Raw genomic sequence first — 20,483 nt, 5'->3', positions numbered from 1 at the left:
TCTGTTTGGTTTGTCTGTTCTGGGATACTGTAGAAGAAGTCATGACCCGCCTCACTTTGCCTCTGACTAGTACTTGTTGCCTTCTTTGGTTAGGTTGGTTACGTTTATGCATGAGGAGTGAGATTGGTTATGGTTAGGGGAAGAAGTTTAGGGTGAGCCAATCAGAGGTAGAGTAGGGTGAGTCATGACTTCGAGGACAGGCTCCCTATGTAGCTATAAGAAGGCTATATGAAGGGCTCATTCTAAGGTAATGAAAACACAATGCTTCTTATTTTCAGGTGATTATACACTAATTAAACCTTTAAATTCTACAGACTGCACCTTTAAATTCTACAGAAAGCGCCTCTAAAAAAAGAAGCAACACAAACCATCACCCTTCAAGTCTTATTCTGAAAGCGTCGCCGGAAACGCGTTTCTGTCGTTGCCGCTCACTTGCCGCTCGGTGCCGCAGCTCGCGCACTCGGTCGCAGTAAATCTCGGCGCTCTGGATCGTACCCCTCTCTCTCTCCAAATGCCACCGGACACCGACAGCGGCCTCGGACCGGACGGACGGACAGCGGGACCGCGACGCACGGGACTCACCGGGAACATGGCGGCGGGGAGAACAGCCTGCTCGGTACCGAAGCGTCGATAAATCAGAGGAACGACGCGGCTGGCGGGCTGGCAACGGAGGAGCATCACTTAAACACAGGTCAATGAACAACAGCTAACACCTTAGATAAGCTAGGTTAACGGATAAGCTAATACAGATATTATCGATCTCAGTATTCCGATCATGTTCTTCTGTTTTTGTAATGATCCGGTGGTGACTTCATGGTCTCTGCTGATGGCCTTTCTGAAACAAATCTGTGGCAGCTATTTACTCATTACTGCATTAATTCACCTAATAATCAGCATCTCTACTGTATATTATATATATGCAATACAGTTATATTATGATATAAAGTATAAAATATGTTTTTCCTAAAATACTCCCATCATCTCTTTTTCTTATCCTCTACTGGTCGTCACTTCTTCCTTTTGCTTTCAGGGATTAAACTTATTATCACGACGGATTTCCGTCATTTTGAGTCCATCAAGGCCATTTATGAGATCAGAGGAGAAAATAAAGATGGTGTGTGTGTGTGTGCGTGTGTGTGTGTGTGTGTGTGTGTGTTGGTAACTTCCCATTCATTCTCTATGTTGTGGATTTCGATGGTGTAAATAAAACAGTGAGAGCTGCATCCAGCCAGATGTTGTTGTTTCTTCGGAAAATTGTCACACTCACGATTGTTTACAGCGTGCGCGCGCGCGTGTGTGTGTGTGTCACCGGCAGCGCAGGGATATTGTAAACAGAGTCAGAGCATCGGTCAACTTTAGCTCATAGTTCCGAGTTACAGAACAAACATGGAATAAACAACGGTAAGATTCATGTTATTGTTGTTGATGGACATAAATAACGGTCTGCGACAGATAGTAACAGCTGCAAGTCAATTAAACACCTTATTATTAAAGAAAATAACATGCAGATGGATGTTTAATTGTGTCCTGTAGGGTGTATGAACAGGCTTTATGTACTGTATATAACCAACTACTATATGTATATGAAGTAACGTCATTTTCTTTTACCATTTAATATTTATCTGTGCACTCTTCACTTCTTTACACTATTAGAATCCTGTTTACAGTCCACAGAAACGGTTTCACCTGTTTAAAGTCATTTCTTGTGTTTATTTCTGAACATTGTTGTATATTTATAACGTGTAAGAACACAAGAGCCACTAAACTGGAGTCAAATTGTTTGTATGTGTGAACATAATTAGCCAGTAAAGATGATTCTGATAACGTTAAAGGTTATTAGTATTATTATTAGTAGTATATTAATGTTATTTCATTGTTAGATTTGTCCAACACATCTTATCTGATCTAATTAACGTCCTTTAGTGAAGCTGGAAGTTGTGAAAGTTGCTGTTTGATGTGTTTAATACTTTAAATTAAGTTATTATTTGTGTTATTTAATTGATCATTTAAGTAACTTAGTGTTTACTTGATCTTTTCTTTTAACTCCTAATGTAACATAGGTAATGGTAAATGGTAAAATGACGTTACTTTATATACAGTACATACTGTATAGTAGGTGTTTATGTACAGTATATAACTTACAGCCTGTTCAGACACACAGTAGTGAGTGAAATATTGCACATTTTGTATTTTAGACTAAAATAAATATATATAGTTTGTAGGTACAGTAAGTATTATAATGTAAAACAGGTTTAACCTAGTCTCCCCACAGCAGACTTCAGTCTAACTGGTTTTATGTTAAATAATCTGCGGTCCTGATCTACATGATGTAGTGACGTGTTTTGTCCAACCGTCCAAAACTCAAAGATATTCAGTTTACCATCATGTTCGACAAAGAAACGCATGAAATCATCAAGTTTGACGAGCTTAAGCCAGTTTATTTTTGTCATTTTTGCTTTAAAAAATGACAAAAATGATAATTCGATTATCACTGCAGGTCTAATAAAAACACAATTAAACAATCGAGGATATTAAAAGTGCTCGTCGAACACAATAAACTCTTTTTTTTTTACCAGAAGAGATACAGGACGGTCCAGATTTACGATGATGGATTTAACTTTGCCGGCTAAAACTGTCGTCCAAAGAATCCGCTCACCAGTGAATTCACCATCGATCTGTAAAATAAAACCTTCAGCTTCCTGTCAACATTTACACATTTCACCTGTTTAACGACACTTTACTCATTTCTTCCTCTTTTCCATCCTCAGTTCTTATCCTCTCACATCCTTTCTTTTTTTTGTCCTCTTTTACTCATAACACTGTTTCTACTCTTATAAAAGTTCATACTCGTTCTACCAACTCATGTTTTTTTTTTCTTTCCATTACAGCTGCAACAATCAGTCAATTAATCGATTAGTCGGTAGGCAGAAAATTGATCACCACTTATTTTTGAATAGCAAGTAACTGACAAGACATTTGAGGACGTTGGAACTTTGGAAATCAGTGATCAATATTTTTTCACCTTCACTGACATTTTATAGACCAAACGACTAATAATCAACATATACAGTATATATATATATACATGCAGTCTGAGTCAGTCATATCAAGTGGATATCTGACACATTTACAGTCTTTTTAGCATCAGATTGAAGTATAGTAGAAAATCCTCCTTCCTGTCCAGACCGAGGTGGGCGGGACTTAACGTCCAGTTATTAGCTTGTATAAAGGCCACACCTGAACTGATAAGAAGTCCAGCTCAGTCTCTCCCTTTGTCTGCTGCGGCATGCCGACCATCGTCTTTAGTTGACTGTGCATCAGATGCAGTTTTTGAGTAAGTTAAGGAAATTTCTTTGTCTAATCTACCAAATGAGTGTTTTTAATTAAGATTTACAGTATTAGAGCACCTTTTGCCTTTGTTAGCTGAGTATTGTTTCATCTGCCTTTGTAGCCTTTAAATCATTTATGACAGTCAACTATTGAACAGCTCTCATATCTGGTCCTCGTACCGGTGGTGCCAATGCAGAGGCTCTTTAAATAACTTCAGCTACCATAAAGTTTTTACAAGTATAGTAACAAAAAGAGGAACTTTGGCACTAAAAAGACTGTAACATTGAAAGATATCTACGTGATTTGACTCATTTGGACGCTGAAGCTTCATATTAGCTTCAGATAAACTTTTAAACACATTCTTGCACAGAAGGAGGACTGTGGATTTTGTCCTCCATCACTTATGAAGGGATCTTCTAATGGTCAGTATGAACAGGAGGAATGATTACAGCAAGAAAAATATGATTCAATGTTTTTTTTAAGACAGACTTGAAAAATTGTGACCCCGTCCTTTAATGTGAGGAGGTTTATATCGGTATAAAAGGGACTACTGCTGAACTACTACTACTGAACGTTTGTTGGGCATCTCAGTGTCGTTTCAACATTAGTTCAGCACAAAAAAAGCTGCCGACGTCACTCACAGTTGAGAGTTGTCGCTCACCATGTAAATGAAGGACATGATAATGAAGTGGTTGATAAACTGAAAATCCTTTTGCATAGCGAAGAAAAAGCCTGTTATGACTTCACAGCAAATCAGGAATGGACTCCAGGATATAGGCGCATGTTTCCTTGTCAAACAGAGAAGCCTTGATTACCAGAGGATTGACCACAACATGCAAATATCTGATAAAGCTCCAGAGCAGGTTCAAGGTCTCGCTGCAGCTCACAAGAACCTACAAAGAGGAAAAGAGGAAGTGAGTCCTGGAACAAACTTCTGTTGACTGGTGAAACAAGAATCAACCTTTTATCAAAATGATGGAAAGAGGAAGTCACATCGGGTGTTTATCGATGATTCCACGCTGACGGAAGCAACAGGATGAACATATAGATGTGTACGAGAGCGTTCTGTGAGCTCACGTTCAGACAAATACATCAACAAGTCATTCACCATTCAGCAGGACAACCACCATAAACACACAGCGACTTTTCGGGGTGAAGAGGTGGAATATCCTCGACTGGCCGAGTCAGTCACCCAATCTCAGTCCGGCTGAGCTGCTGAAGACCAGACTAAAGGCTGAGAGAGTCCACAACAACGAGCTGAAGGTGTCTACAGGGGGAGCATCAGCAGGGAAGATACAAAGCATCTGCTGATGTCTGTAAATTACTTTTTAACCCCTAAACTTTGGGCACTGGGTGTTAAAAGGGCTTCATGTCCCACACAGTTCTTTCTTAATTTTACTTGATTGAAGGCACTTTAGATGTTTAGATTCCTCTCCATAATGCAACACCATCAGGGAGGCGTCTGATCAGTCCCACATTTATTCTGCAGCACGAAAACGAGCCCGAACATCCAGCCAGAGTCATAAAGATCTATCTTCAGCAACAAGAAGAACGAGGAGTCCTGCAACAGATGGTCTCTGATCTCAACATCATGGATTAACATGAAGAGACAGAAGCAGCTGAGACGCTTTAAATCCACAGAAGAAGAAGAACTGTGGCAACTTCTCCAAGACGCAGGAAACAACCGAGACCTGCCGAGAACCTGAAACACTGAGGAGAACTGCTGCTGTTTTAAAGGCAAAGAGGACTAAAGAAACCAGAAAATATTCACATTTGAGAAGCTGGAATCAAAGAATCACTCAAAACGATTATCAAAATAGTTGGCAACTAATTGATTAATTGACCAATCGTTGCAGCTACGCATACGCCATTGAAGTTTTACGTTTGATACATATCAGCCCTGTTTTTACTCTCTTTTGGGGACAAAAAGCAAGCAAATCCCTGTAACTTAAATCATAAAGTTAGTGTTAGTCTCATGCAGAAAGCTGACTGTGTGTATAAATATATCTCTCCACAGAGGCGATGAAGACAGGAAACCTGAAGGCAGCAGCCCGTTTCTAAGCAACAGCAACACACTGCAGCACCACACACCATGGGCTACAAGGTAATAACCCCTCTGTTCACACACGTGCATTGGCACAGGAAACAACTAAAACAGGAAACACAAGTGTTCATTTAAAAACATGGTTTTCTCACAATCGGCGCTTTGAGCTCTTTGCTGGTTTCATCTTCTCCATTTCTGCTTCTCGTTGACTGATAACAGGTAACAAATATAGATAAAGCTGTCTGCCGTCTCCTGTCCTGGGGGGGTGGGGGGGGGGGGGGTCATTTTACTGAGCTTACAGAGACCGTCCTACAAGGGAAAAGAGAAGCACTGTAAGAGCGCAGAGAGCAGCAGTGGGATATTTTAAATCTGAGATGCATCACGTCCTTTTCAAGGTCAGTTACTGAAAACTCTCAGCTCCTTGACACGTTTGGACTTCTTCCCTCAAGTTCTCATCTTTATTCACATTTTCCTTCATTTGCTTCTCATTCTGCGTAACGTTCCTGCTCTTAATTATTTACTTTTCCTGATTATTGAGCTAAAATGATTTATTACAAAGCTGTGACTCATTTTAATACTTTGGACTACAGACTAATACCATTGGTATTATTTATTGACAAACCAAGTTTCTGGCAGGAGTGAGTAAATTGCAGTGTTGTGCAGATTTTCAGACTTCTTTTTAAGTTTTGTTTTGTTGTTTTTGTGCCCAAATATTAGAAAAAAGTGCTCAAAAATCATATCTTTGCTGTATTGCTCTATATTTTCCAATTTGTCAGTCTCTCTATGCTATTAGAGTCTTCATTTTGTCATGTAAACACAAATTACACACGTAGCTGTTTTTCTGTCTTGTGCACTTTGTCCATTGCAACCAGAGCCGCAGATACCGGGGAAACACCGGGTCAGCTGGGTCAACCTTTAACCTTTTAATCTGCTGGAATAATTTGTCAAAAGTACATATTTTTGAAAACTTGATATAGTATTTGTGAATCGCATAAAAGCATGTTATTTGTTATCTTCCTAATTTTCACAGTGGTTGAACACAATCTTACTTTGCTTCCCTAATATGCAAAAAATGTTTTTTAACATCTAGCCCGCCCCTCCCCACGCTCCCACTTCCTCCAGTAAACTTTCAAAATGGCCAGAAAAAAAAGAGAAATGAAAAAGATAAAATGATAGCAGAGATGTAAAGGCAAGGCAAGTTTATTTGTGTCGCACATTTCAACAACAAGGCAATTCACAGCCACTAATAGCTACCACCTAGCTTTAACTTTTAACGTCCAGTTATTAGCTTGTATAAAAGCTGAACACAACGCGTCCTCTGACAGAAACAGCTCAGTCTGGAGATGGAAGTAGCTGCGTCAGAGAGGAGGAGGAGGAGGAGGGGGAGGGACCCAGCCGGCAGCAGGTGGATGATGCTAGCACAAGCAAAGTAGCATCAGAGACTAGTTGACAGGGTGAACCTGGTACGTGTCACGGCCAAGAGAGCACCTTTCACAGAGATTGCAAAAGAAATACCAATAGATGCAGAAGGCAGAGCACTCACAAGTTACCCCTGATGGCCATGAGAAAACGGAGAGGGACTGGGTAATATATAGCCGCTCTAAAACTGCTTGCTGTTCTCTTTTTGAACTAGAGAAAAAGTCACTGAATTCCATAGATGGGATGAAAATCGTCAATATCAAATGGTGAAAGATTTACAAAAAAATTCCAGAGCAAGAAACAACAGTTCTTGGAAATGGAAGAACCTGCAGCATTTTGCCCTACAATGGTGTGGAATTGACAGCAAACAGCAAAAAGTAATAGAGTCAGAAATCGAGGTAAAAAACACGACTACGGACTGTTGGATGTTACTCTGTATTCAGCCTCCAGGAATCTGTCATTCAGGGGCAACACACAAACAGACTCGATGAGCCAGATAATGGACATTTTCTATTTAATTAAACTATTGGCAGAATACGATAACATCCTGTATGATCACTTACAAAACATTAAGGAGAAACGGTGAAAGAGAGTCCGAGCCCGTTAGCTTTCACCTGACAGCCAGAATGAATGAATTGATCTCTGTGCTCGGCGTGTCTTAAAGACTATTTTGAGTGAAAGTCAAGAGGCAGCATACTATTATACTATAACGTGTGATGCAACCGCGGATGTCTCAAACATGGAGCAAACAGTGCTGTCGGTGAATTATGCTGTAAGACTTTAGGAATTTAGGGAAATTGCAACAATGGTGGAAGAATCATTGCGTGAACGTGGAACTGATGCCGCAGAGGTCAGCGCTATGACAACGGAGCTAACATGGCAGGAAAAGTTTAAGGGAGTGAAAGCCTGCATAATGAGTAAAAATCCCATCGCCACATATATCCTGTGTGTGTGTCTCACACTTCACAGCTAGTTGGAGTTCATGCAGTCCAGGCCCACCCAGAAATAGACACATTCTTCGGCTTCATCAATCAACAATACAAGCCATTCAGTGCGAGCCCTCACCAATGGGAAGCTTTTGGGCTGTTTTCTGCACCGCTTGTCTGACACATACAGAGACAGTGCTCCCAGTGGCAAAGCATTCGCCTGACGTGATCCATGCATTAGACAACCTTGTCGCAACACGTAAGCTCACCAGTGAAGCCAGATCCGAGGCGCAGGGGTTAAAGATCTCCTCACGTTTTGGGTCGGGGTGTTACAGGGCGTAGAGGATAGAAACCTCGTCATCCAGTCCTCAGACATTTCCCTTGATGTGCAGGCTGCAGATATATAAACGCACTGGAGGTAGAGATGGCCTTCATGCATGGATCATGGGACAGTTTTCTGATGGAATTCCATGGGAATCGAACCCAAGTTGGAGATGAGACAGACGTTTTTTTTGATGAGTCAGGACACGAGATAGCGGAAAGCCCAGACTCCCTTTTCAGAAAGTAAGTGTTTTATGTTGCATTGGACACCATTATCTCTCAAGTAAGCACGCGGTTCACATCAATACGCGATATCCTCTGGAAATTCAGAAATATGCCAAAGGATGACATCAGTGCAGTTGGAAATATTTGATTGATCTTACAGATTCACAGATTAAATAAAATATACAGTGCAACTTTTTAAGATGACCTTGAACATCTGGGGCTACTAAATGTACAGTACCATGTACAGTATGGAGCTACCGAGCATTTATGGAGATCTGTGAGTCCTGCTGTGTATTTTCGTTTCTCTGCCTGTGACTGTAGCTGGAGGCGAGCGAGCCTTCAGTAAAATGAAGCTCATAAAAAACTACTTACGCTCTACCAGGTCTCAGGAGAGGTTAAAAGGTTTGGCAACGTTCTCCATAGAGCGTCAACTTGTCCAGAAACTGGACTGGTGCTTATAGTGCCCAAATATATTAGGAAAACATGCTATCTAGCTAGAAAGCCACCATTTTGGAGTGATGTCATTGCTGTGTAACAGGGCTGGTTGGTTCTATTGGACACTAAAGACAATAAATCACGTTATCTTTTTATTAATGTTTAGATTCTATCCTGGTTGGTTGTCCAGAGCGATACACTCCATGAGTTTCTGAGTGATGCCTTTTGCCCCGAGCTGGTCGTGGTTATATATTTTTTGGCTTTATTAAAGGACTGGAAGAAGAAGAAGAAGAGGCTGCTGACAGGTTTTTTTCGCTGGTGCCTGTTTTTCTTTCTCATGAAATCGTCGTAATGATCGGGGTGGCGGCTCTTAAGATGGGCAGTTCGATTTGTAGTGTTGAAGGATTGCGATTCGGTTCCTCCTCGCATGACCAATGCTGTTTTGGACACTTTAAAAAAACCTCCACACTGCAGACATACGTGTTGCACCCTCTTTGATGCTCGACACAAGAGACGTAATGATGTAATTTTTGTCTGTGTCCCAATTTAAGGGCCGCATTCTTCGAAGGACGCGGTCTACAAAGGCGTGTCCGGTGTCCGTCGTAGATCGCAAAGGCAAGACCGAGCACTGATAAATGAGACGGTCTGCTCTATGGAGGTTTTCCTGTTTGCGTCACCAGCTGTTCACGCCCTTACTCTTGCATCACGAAGCGCCGCTCCTGTCGCCTAGCAACCTTGACAGCTGCAGTTGATCGGGACACAGCTAGTGGAAATGGAGCCAGAAATTTTAATTTTATTATTGTAGCAGCCCATCCAGGTCCAGCAGCACCACCGGGGACTCAGCTGAACCTAAATATACAGAAACACATTCTCTAAGGCCTCATATTTATAAAACTGAATTCAAGACTTTTTAAGGACCTGCAAATGGTTGTAAAGATGGCTGTAAATGAGTAAAACAATGTATTTAACCATTATTTTATTTTAATTCTTTCAGTATCTTTTATTTGTCGACTAATCTCTCGAGTAGAGAGAAGAGCCTGTCCGTTCTCCCTCTCCTCTCCTCTCTCTGCAACCTCATGTCTTCCTACATGAGCTGAAGAAGCTCATCCTCTCTCTCTCTCTCTCTCTCTTTCTCCTGGTTTTAGAGGACGGAAGGACGCAGTACGATTTTTCTGCAGTTGGAACAGCAGCGTACTTGCTGACAGCACACCTACCTGACTGTATAATGAGAAAATAATCTCAACTCAAAGCTCCACAAACACTTTTCTTCTCACAAAAAAATAACCTCATTGACAAAGAGATGCAGTAAATTATGTTATTCATCCAAACTGTTATGAAGACTGATCTGTTCATTTTAATACATTTATATTTATGTGAATGTGGTGATATCTGTACATATAGAGCCCCGGGGGCAGCGCTGTTGTTCTGTCCAGTAAAAACATGGAGCTTCACTTTACATTCAGACAAACTAATGTGGCAGCTGTTAGATTTCATCTGTGACACCAACATTCATCTTCCAAAAGGAATTATATCATATATCAAAATTAGGGATGTCACCATTTTCATTCTAAATTGAAAATCAATCGAAATGACTTTTCAAATTAGACCTTTGCAGACTTGCCATCCTGTACGCATTTTGACATCAAGGTACGCTGGTACGATTTGTCACTCTAAACTATGTGTGTGTGTGTGTGTGTGTGTGTGTTGGCACTGTAGTCTATAACTTTGCCTACTCCAGGAAAATTTCAAGGGAACAACCCCTCACTGCAAATTAAGTCCAATATGTAAGGAGGGAAGTGATGACTACAGTTTCAACAGTCATGTTCATATTTAGCCTGTATTGTTATTAGGTCATCATACCATGAAGTTATATCCTTCCTATAATGAGAACTGTTGTATTAACCAGCTCTAAAATATTGATTTCATCATAGCTACAAACTCGTCTGTTTAGGCTGGTTTGGGGTTTTACAGCTACATTGTCATCATCTTTTCAAATGAGCTGAAAATCATATTTTCAGAAATCAAATTGGCTTACAGTTTGATTATTGTGTAGGTGTGAACAGTAGAAACTATATAAATACAGCAGTAGTGGGAGGTTAGTGTGTAGCTGGAGTGAAATTGTGTTCCTTGGTAATCTGTGTTTAGGCAGGTGAAAGACAAATGGACAAACAGGCATAAACGACCAACTAACAGTAGTGACATCTGCACATATTTTTGTAAATAATCAATAGTTATTTGTATCAAGAATTTTCATTTCACTGCATCCCTCACATTTTTGTCTGTTTGACTGCTGCATACATGCAAATAATGTATGCATGTTATGTCTATGTTTACAAATTATGTACAATAATTAAATAATAACTTGACTAGTGAAATAAATTGTTATATTTTAAATAAATTATATAAATTTGACCATATGATCATAAGTGTGGTAAATTTAAAAAAAATATGGCAGTTATATCACATTTGATACCATGTGGCCTGTCTTTTTAAAGAAAAATCGGGAAGCGTCCCTAACCCCTAACCCCCAACCCCTACCCCTAACCCCTAACCCCTAACCCCTAACCCTAAACCCTAAACCCTAAACCCTAACCCTAACCCTAACCCCAACCTCACCCCTAACCCTAACCCTAACCCTAAACCCTAACCCCTAACCCTAACCCCTAACCCCTAACCCTAACCCCTAACCCCTAACCCCTAACCCTAAACCCTAACCCCTAACTCCTAACCCCTAACCCTAACCCTAACCCCAACCTCACCCCTAACCCTAACCCCTAACCCCTAACCCTAACCCCTAACCCCTAACCCTAACCCTAACCCTAAACCCTAACCCCTAACCCTAAGTGCGTTAGTTCATGCAGGACATGGAAGTCATACGTCTGCTGATTGAATCAGTGTTTCCAATCAGTCACTACCAATCACAGCCTCAGATTCTCTTGACGAGGTGGTCCATTTAAATATGACTCCTTCCTACACTGATCCCTGCTACACCAGTGCTGCCACACTACGCTGTTGCTGGCAAAGCTTTGCCTCCACCTTTTTGATTACAGTTCTTAACATGGCTCGAGGTAGTTTTGCTTGGGCCTGCTCTTGTATCGCCGGGGAGTTTCTGCATTGCGATCCCTGGTTTAGCTTAGCATGCTGCTTGTCTAATCCAGGGAGCATCTCGGAGCGGCGCCAAGCTAAACTGTATTTCCATTTGTTGCAATAAATGGTTTAATCTATGATGAGAGTGTTACTGACTGAAATGACAGTTGTCATAAAACCAATGATCTTTTGATCTTTACAATCAAGACTCGATAGTCTAACGACGGCCGAGCTGCTGAAAAAAAATGTTTAAATCAATAATCGAATCGTGACCTTAAAATCAAAAGTCAAATTGAATCGTGATTTCATTCACTTTCATTTTATATCCTCAGTTCTTTAATCAACAGATTTTTGTGTTTTTAATTGACTGTAAAGGTAGTACAGTCCTCTGTGGGTGGAACAGTTTAATGAGTTTAGTAAACAATTCTTTCACCAGACAGCATCGATGAGTTTCTTAGACTTTCCTGTCTTTTGCATTTCTTATTTGTGATGTAAGTCTGGCTTTAATCCCTTTTTGTTTACTGGTTCACTCTCATATGAAGCCATTAGGGGAAAATAAACAGTTGGCTTTCGTGCAACCAGAGGAAGGAAAACAGGACTTAATCAGGAAATAAGGACCAGATGTCTTCTTCTCTTTCGTGATATGACCAGTTTCTGAGCCAATTACCTTTTTTAACAGTTCCCAGCATATATCAGTTATGGTTGGTCAGGGGATGTAACATCAATTAATCATTGCAGCTCTAATTTTTAATGAGTAGTGAACACAAAAGTAAGTTATAATTCATATCTATACAACCAGTGTGTTTATTATTAAATTGTTCAGAAGCTCTTTCTTCATAGATCTAACCTCTTAATTTTGCTCTCAAAGTGCACCAGATTGAGGCATCTAAACTTTAAAATTGTACTAAATTTTCCTCCTGGGAAGCGTGTACCCGGACTCCCCTAGAGGCTCTGAGGTCCACCCACCACAGTCTCACAAAATCCTGTGGGAAACACTGCCTCAGCATGTAAAATTAACTGTGTTGTTACTCAGAAGTCAACCTCTTGTGACCTCTGCGCTCCATGGTTCTGGTTTCTATGTGAAAGGACAGTGCGAAGAACTGAGGATATAAAATGAAAGTGAACGAAAGACTGTGTAGAAATGCTGCTCTTCTTTGAGGCAGTTTTAGCATGCTGTCTCTGAGTTATAGATGCATACTATTGTAGAGGCTGCGTCAGGGTAGCAGCCGTCCTCTAGTTCTCTAAACAGCTTAGTAAACAAATGTGTGTCATAGGTTATCTTCATCATCATCTTTATTTTTTAAATGTAGGTACTCTCAGAGATCAAGTAGCTATGATCTCGATAAAATGTTAAATCATCCTGTATTTTCTATCACCTTTTTTTCTCTGTTGTTGTCTATTTAGGTGAGAAAGGCGACTAAATACCTTTTTAATAAACCACTAAACTGCACACAAGCTCCCTGAGCTTTGCAGCAAGAGAGGAGCACATTGAACAATTCACACTTTAAACACTTTATACTTTCAGCATCCGCCAACACGTCCGCCAACACGTCCACCAACACATCTGTCAACACAAGCATCTCGTGTGCAGTTGCATCTCGCTATCTGCTGCAAAAGAGCTGTTTCCTGTAAGTTTAAGCAACAACAATCCTGTACACGGTGTCATGCCTGTCTTGTATAGCTTCCAGTTCTTGCATTTAGTTCCCCAAGAAACTCATTTCATCTACACAAACAAGGTGTAAAAGATCTCGACAAGACATCTTACTTAAAATAGAACAATGTGGTTACAGCATATGAAAGGTTAATAGAAGAGTGCATCATGTTCTTTTACATGCGCTTATACACTGGATTAATGATCCTCAAAGTATTAATACAGTAACACAAATCTTTTTTTTCCCCTCCACATCTGTTTGCGTCATTCAGTTTCAATGTTTCTAACATTGAAATACTAAAGAATTTCCTTCAAGAGGAAATATATACTTATCATCTGTTCCTGTGAACTTTAAAGAAGAGTGAAACAAAGCAGTGACGTCCAAATCACACAGACATGTACTTATAATATTAGTAATCATGTAACAATAATAAAATCGTTTCTCATAAAAATGAAATGGCAAATCTTCACTATGAGATAATATTTCATAATGTGGAGATACAGATACTAAGAATTACAGGTTTCCTCTGTATTTTAAAATTACTAATTGAGAACTCATAATTAAAAAATATGGATCTCAAAATGTTGAGTTATAGTTCACATAATTATGAGATACAGAAGTGTTTTTTTTCTTTCCACCATTAAAACCATCAAAGAAATTGGATTTGATCAAACTTTTGATCCACTTGTACCAACTGTGCTGTAATTGCTGGAGTTTTATATGTGCTTAAGGGAACATTTGTATTTGTTGAACCCCTTAAAAGAAAATGCTTTGCATTTTGGAAATGTGCATATTTGCTTTCTGTTTAAGCTAGATGATGTCTGTGTGTTAAATATGGAGCTGGATTTAGGACGTGTTTAGCCTAGCTTAGCATAAAAGACCGGATGGTTGGAGGAACAGCCTGGCTCTGTGTGAGTACAAAAATACAAATATCAGCTCATTAAATATGTTGTATTTCATCTGTTTAACTGAACACAAACATGTAAGAACAACAGTTTGTCGTTTTAGGGGAGTTACCGTAGACTGTATAAAAATATGGACGTAGTTACCGTGACGTCACCCGTTGGTTTCTGAAGAGCGGTTTTGAAGCTCAAAGCAAGCCGCTCCGGCCGTCGCCATCTTGGCAGTGCGTGACTCTGCCTAACTCCCAGCCAATCAAAAATAGGCAAAGAGGCGGGCCAAATGGCTTAAACAAGCCACCTAGCGGCTGGCAGACCTGTCACTCAAAGCAGCCATGTCCTTCATTATGCATAACTTTACAGCTTAATAAAACTTAAACGGGTGAGTTATAAAAAAATTCACCCCCCGTACAGTTGTCATGAAAGGAGAAATTAGCTACAGAGACCTAAACCGTTGTTTGTACCAGGCTGTAAACATGTTTATTTCTGCTGTAAAGTTGGGCATTTTAACATGGGGGTCTATGGGGATTGACTCGCTTTTGGAGCCTCAAGTGGCCATTCAAGGAACTGCAGTTTTTGGCACTTCCTTATTGGCTTCATTTTACAGCCCCGGAAGTTGCCACTTGGGAGTTTCATGTTGGAACAACAGAAGTACCGTTACTACAACCAAAATCACACATTATCATTTTAACCTTTGTTTGTTTACACAATGAACAAATGAAATACTTGGTTTCAGAGCTAAACGATTAAGTGCTTAGTCGAGTGACAGAAAATTGATCTGCAACTATTTTGATAATCGAATAATGGGTTTAGCCATTTTTTAAGCAAAAATGCAGTAAAAAAGTAAAAAAGTTTACTGGTTTCAGCAGCTCAAATGTGATGATTTAATGCTTTTCTTTGTCATTCATGATGGTAAACTGGATTTTGGTCTGTTAGTCCAAAAAAAAAAAAAAATTTAAAGATGTCACCTCTGACTTTCGGAAATTAAAACAGGCATTTTCACTATTTTCTGACAATTAACTGTTTAATTGACTCAATCATTGGCAGATCGACCAATAATGAAAATAGTTGTTAGTTGCAGCAACTTTAGTTTATCACCAAAACAAATGACATTCCCATCAGCCTGCATTACCCCGGGATTCCTCTGGGCGCGTGTGCGCTGCGTTCCGGCTCCAATGCGGTTTTGCTCCGTCCTCTGCACAGCGCCCTATTCCACCGGGAGCGTGTCAGAAGCGGAGCGTCTTCACTGCGGGGAAGCCTTCCGCCATTTAAAGTCAGTTGCACTCTTACTACAGTAATTACAGCAGCCTAGTCAAAGCTTACAGAGTGCCTTAAGGCTACCATAATTACTGCAGTAGCAGGGCAACTAAACTGTCCAATTTTGTTAACTTGCTCAGCTTTTGTTGTGGTTAAGTAGGCTACGTAGTTAAATGGTTTCTTTATTCGTCTGTTTTAATTGCGTTTATTGTTGATATACGACCAGGAGTCTGCACGGGGTGTTTTATTTTGAAAATTGATGCTCAATGCTCAATGCTGTTTCTGTGTCTGACTTCCTGCCCAGCTCGATCTGCTCTGTGCTGCTTGACACGACCTCCGTAAAAAATAGACGAGACACCTATCTTTAGTGCAGCGCTGCGGAGAGGAGAGCCGCTTCTGGGACGCTTCTGAAACGCGCCGCGGTGCGCCTGATGGAATCGGATACATTGACTAGAGTGGCCGCGATCAGCTCCGGCAGCCGTGTCGGAGCCGGAACACGGTGCACACGTGCGCGGTGGAATTTAGGGGTTAGACTACATTAGCTTTAGGTAGGTGTACCTACAGTAATAAACTGAGTGTACGTTTCAGTAGATTTTTAAAAAGCAGAATTATGTCGTCATTTTCAATCTCGTAGAGGAAACGTTGCTCCTGAGCTGTCGTCCAGCTGTATGAAGATTTTCTGTCTCCGTTTGTCATAATTCATCATTTTCTGTCATAAAGGGAGAAAAAGATCTTCAGTCGTGCAGCTAGATTTTGTTCTCTGACGGGCCGAAGTGTAACTTTCACAGCAACCAACCAATCAACGTCTCTGGTTTGATTCAGAGCTTTACTGCTGCTGACACACACACACACACACACACACACACACACACACCTAAATCCCTCTCATTCAGCTCAGACAGATTAAAGCAAACACACACACACACAAACATCTAACTCCCTCTCATTCAGTTTGGCCAGATTAAACACACACACACACACACCTCTGGCCGTGTATGTGTGTGTGTGTGTGTGTGTGTGAAAGCAGGGGATTTAGGCTGACATCTTTAAGCAGATATCGCGTGACACCACCATCTGTCTGCAGCTCTGCAGGCGTTACATTCAACCATTCATTCATCGCCAGGCGTCACATCCTCTGCCGGCCATGTTGGAGGGTCACAGCTGTGTGAGCAGCAGCTGTGGTTCCTTTTAAAGATCTGGCATTAAAGCCCTTTTTTGACTAATGCTTATAAATACTGAACTATTTTAAACATATCGGAGACATTTTATTTACCAGAAGTTGTTTAGATTTCTCTAAATCCATCTTTCCTTTCAGCCCAGATTCCTCTCAGTCCTCCAGCAGGCTGTTTCTGAAGCTCTTTAAAAGTTGTTTCAGTAGTATGTTGCAGGTGGTACACATCTGTAAACTGCTGCTGTTGGTTCCTGCTGCAACAGATCCATGCTGATGCTCATCTGTCTACATCCTGGGCTGTAAAGTAAACCCCCGAGGCGGGGGGGGGGGGGGGGGGGGCAGTCCAGTGGGGCCCCACCTGGCAACATGTCAACGATTATGATAAGAATTAAACAAAACAAAACAATTAAATTTTTATTATTATTTGAATCAGTACAACTCAATGACATCACCACAGAGCCACTTTGAAAATGAAACGAAAATACCAAAGTGGTGAATGATACTGAACAGTTTTATAAGAGCCAGTCAGGAAGATTTAGAAAGGCAGCAGCGAGGTCGAAGGCGATGAGGATGAAACGGGTCACCTGACTGTAAAAACAGATGATCCACATGAAGAATCCATTAGCATTACAGATGAGAGAGAGAGAGAGAAAGAGAGAGAGAGAGAGAGAGAGTAACAAATGAGAGTAATACGTAAAAAGTGACCAAGAAGTTCTATGACAAACAAAACGTTTGTAAATGTAAAGTGGAGCTGTGAGACTTGATACAGAATATTATAGGAAAACATACCGAAATCAAGGCTGCAACTGATTATTTTCATTATTAATTAAACTACCAATGTTTCATTTTTTTAATGAATAGATTAGGCTCTAACATGTCATGTTGTGATGACATGACACAGAGCAGATGTTGAGTGAAGTTATATAAAGCTAAGGTATGACATAAAGACATTAATCCAAAGATCTTTTTATTGATATAAATGTGTGCTGATGTTCATAAAACACACACACAGAAAGAGAGAAAGAGGATGTAGACAGCTTCTTCCCAAGACTGAAGTGAAGTGGAAGCAGCTGTTTCTTCAAAAAGCCTTTTTTTTCTTCTTTTTTTTTATTTTCTCCCTGAGGTCAATCAGTGAAATATTTTCCATCTCTTCCGTCACTTTTGTTTTATTTCAGCTGGAAGTGCAGATGATCCGTTCACACACACTGAGCCGGACTCAGTGGACTCATTTCAATAATGTCAAGAGAGAAAACCGCTGAAATCTTGCCAGAATAGTGTGTTTATGTGTGTGTTTGGGGGGAGGGGTAATTCAGTTGGTTGCAATCTTCAACCTCACCACTAGATGCCACTAAATCCTACACACTGGTCCTTTAATTTAATAGTTAGCAACTAATCGATTAATCGACTCTTTGTTGCAGCTCTGGTCTTTGGGTTTTGGACTGTTGGTTGGACCGAACATACACCTCAGTCTTAAATTTCCCCACCAGAAATGTTTTAGGACATATAAAAATAATCTGCTTGGAATAATAAACTGTGTCTTTCTACAAAAAATGTTGACTTACCTCGTTAAAAATCCTTAACATGACACTTACTGCTACAAATCCACAATCTCTGTGTGGAAAAAGGCTCCTAGATTCCCTGATGTGAACATTCACTGGCCTCTTACCTGTCACTTTTAATAACCTCCAATCAGTGACAGCCAATCAGATTGGATCATTTCCAGGACTCTTAGTACACTGAGGTAGCTCTGTGAGATCGTTAACGAACATGTGTTCAACGAGCAGAGGGCCTGAGCCTGTTGAAGAGAAGGTTCATTTAGAGTTTAAGAAGCTGCTTGTTGCTGTCGTGTGTGTGTGTGTGTGTGTGTGTGTGTGTGTGTGTGTGTGTTTGTGTGTGTGTGTGTGTGTGTGTGCGTGTGCGCAGCTATTTGTAAGTGCCAAACTTTTCTACCAGTAAACGTGTGTTTAATTATCTGTTCTTGGAAAGCCAACAATGTTTAGTATGCTGCTCCTCACGGTTTAGTATTGTAGTTTAAGTATGACGACATGATTTATTTATGGATTACAGACACAAAACCAAAAATCCAAGGGATAAAGTTAAAGTGAAAACACTTATTTCCAACACGGTCCCAAGATGTTAAAAGACAAAGAAACATTAAGAAGCACAAAACATTCAACATTTAAACGAAACAATACAATCATGAAATCCAAAAAACACATCATCAAATTTTAAGAAATAAAAAATAATAACGCCCAGTTTGACAGCTAAAGTAATGATGTCATCGCAGATTTCATTATAAATCTGTTCTGACCTGACGACCGGATGTGTAGAAGACTGTTACACAACATGGCACCAGTTTGACTTGAGGTACTTTACATGAACGTACTGGTGTTACAGTGATGCAGAGTTTGGACCATTGTTATCTGAGAACACCAGTATGGAGGAGCTTTGATAATATGGTACATATGATGCAGCTTCTGTTGTTCTACTCTGAGCTGTTCTTACACTTCTGAACTCATCACTACCAACATTTGAGAGGAGACATTTAATGTGTATGTTTAAAGGTATAATATGTAATTATTCCACATTAAAATGTCTAGAAACAACTAGACTTATGTTATATATGTTGTTGAGTTGTGTACTTACATTATCTCAAATGTTTCCAACAATTTTCAAACCCAGAGAAATCTGTAATTTAATCAAAGTAACGGACCGTTTCATTTGGTTGCATGTCAATGGCGTCGTACCTCCTCTACCAAAGAGTAAACACGGACAAGATGCATACGGCGGCGCTGTGTTTGTCCGCTACAATGGCGTCTACCAAAGAGTAACTTACACACATACAAGATAATACATCGGCGTTGTGGTTGTTCCACAGAAACTGTTATAAATTGACTTTTATTCAGTTTTAAGCCACATTTTCATGATATATTTAGGTGGCTTTTAACTATATCTTTTAGCCGGAAGAAGGATTTTAGTCAGTGGACGTCTGAATCTTAAGTTATCAGAGAAATAAACTGGACTGATTTTTTTTTTAGGTGAAACAGCTTTAATTAGTATTTTAACGATTTTAATCTGCGTGTACATTTGTTTTTGGAGAGGAGGAGACCTCTGCAGATAATTCAGCTCCCAGGAGAAACCGACCAAACGTCTGGATCTAAAGTTATAAGAGAAATAAACCGAACAAGTGTTAGCAGCAGCTCGGCTAACAGCCCGTACCGGACGTCCGTTGGTCGCCGTACGTCGTCGGAGAATTCAACTCCTGGTAAAAATATCCCGAATGATTAACACTGGAGTAATCCTATCCCAGTGAAGCTGGTTATTTAACGACGACGACAACAACTCCCATGATCCCTTGCTACTTCACACTGTCATCACACTCCGTCTTTTGTTATTGTTTTGATTGAGTGACCCCTAGCGGCTGAAATTACATATTGTGTGTTTAAGAAGGCTGCATTTATTTCACATTAATAGTTCATATTTTCTATTGCTACTAATTGAGATAATAAGATTAAGTGATTGAAGTTTAAGTTGTTCATTAGGTTGCTACTGATAATGTTCATTTAGCCATACACCAACCAATAAGTGGAGAGTGTTAACTGGTGTGATGACAACATTTAATAAACATACTGGAAAACAAATTAGTCTGTGTCTATTCAACATACTGAGCTAGATAGTTTAAAGGCTACAGAGATCATTTCCCAAAAGACTTTATTC

At 40.2% G+C, this 20,483-nt stretch overlaps 1 protein-coding gene across 4 annotated transcripts in view; it reads left to right on the top strand.

The window, feature by feature from the left end:
• The first annotated feature begins 323 nt into the window (after positions 1-323).
• The window catches only part of st6gal1 (ST6 beta-galactosamide alpha-2,6-sialyltranferase 1), a 37,721-nt gene continuing 17,561 nt past the window's right edge, over positions 324-20,483 (top strand). Inside the window, exons 1-3 of one of the 4 annotated variants that reach the window (XM_067608695.1) lie at positions 5,350-5,434; positions 5,594-5,769; positions 6,247-6,324. In XM_067608695.1, coding sequence (XP_067464796.1) covers positions 5,749-5,769; positions 6,247-6,324 — 99 coding nt within the window. In that variant the 5' untranslated portion in view covers positions 5,350-5,434; positions 5,594-5,748. Of the gene's footprint in view, positions 692-3,226; positions 3,335-5,347; positions 5,435-5,593; positions 5,770-6,246; positions 6,325-20,483 lie in introns of those variants that run through there. The other 3 variants (XM_067608697.1, XM_067608698.1, XM_067608696.1) reach the window with 3 other exon arrangements.

Source organism: Thunnus thynnus, chromosome 13 (genome assembly GCF_963924715.1).
Source record: "Thunnus thynnus chromosome 13, fThuThy2.1, whole genome shotgun sequence".
In the NCBI taxonomy this organism is placed as follows: domain Eukaryota; kingdom Metazoa; phylum Chordata; class Actinopteri; order Scombriformes; family Scombridae; genus Thunnus; species Thunnus thynnus.
Note: the sequence above shows the minus strand (reverse complement) of the source record. Positions and strands in the feature narration are given on the sequence as shown.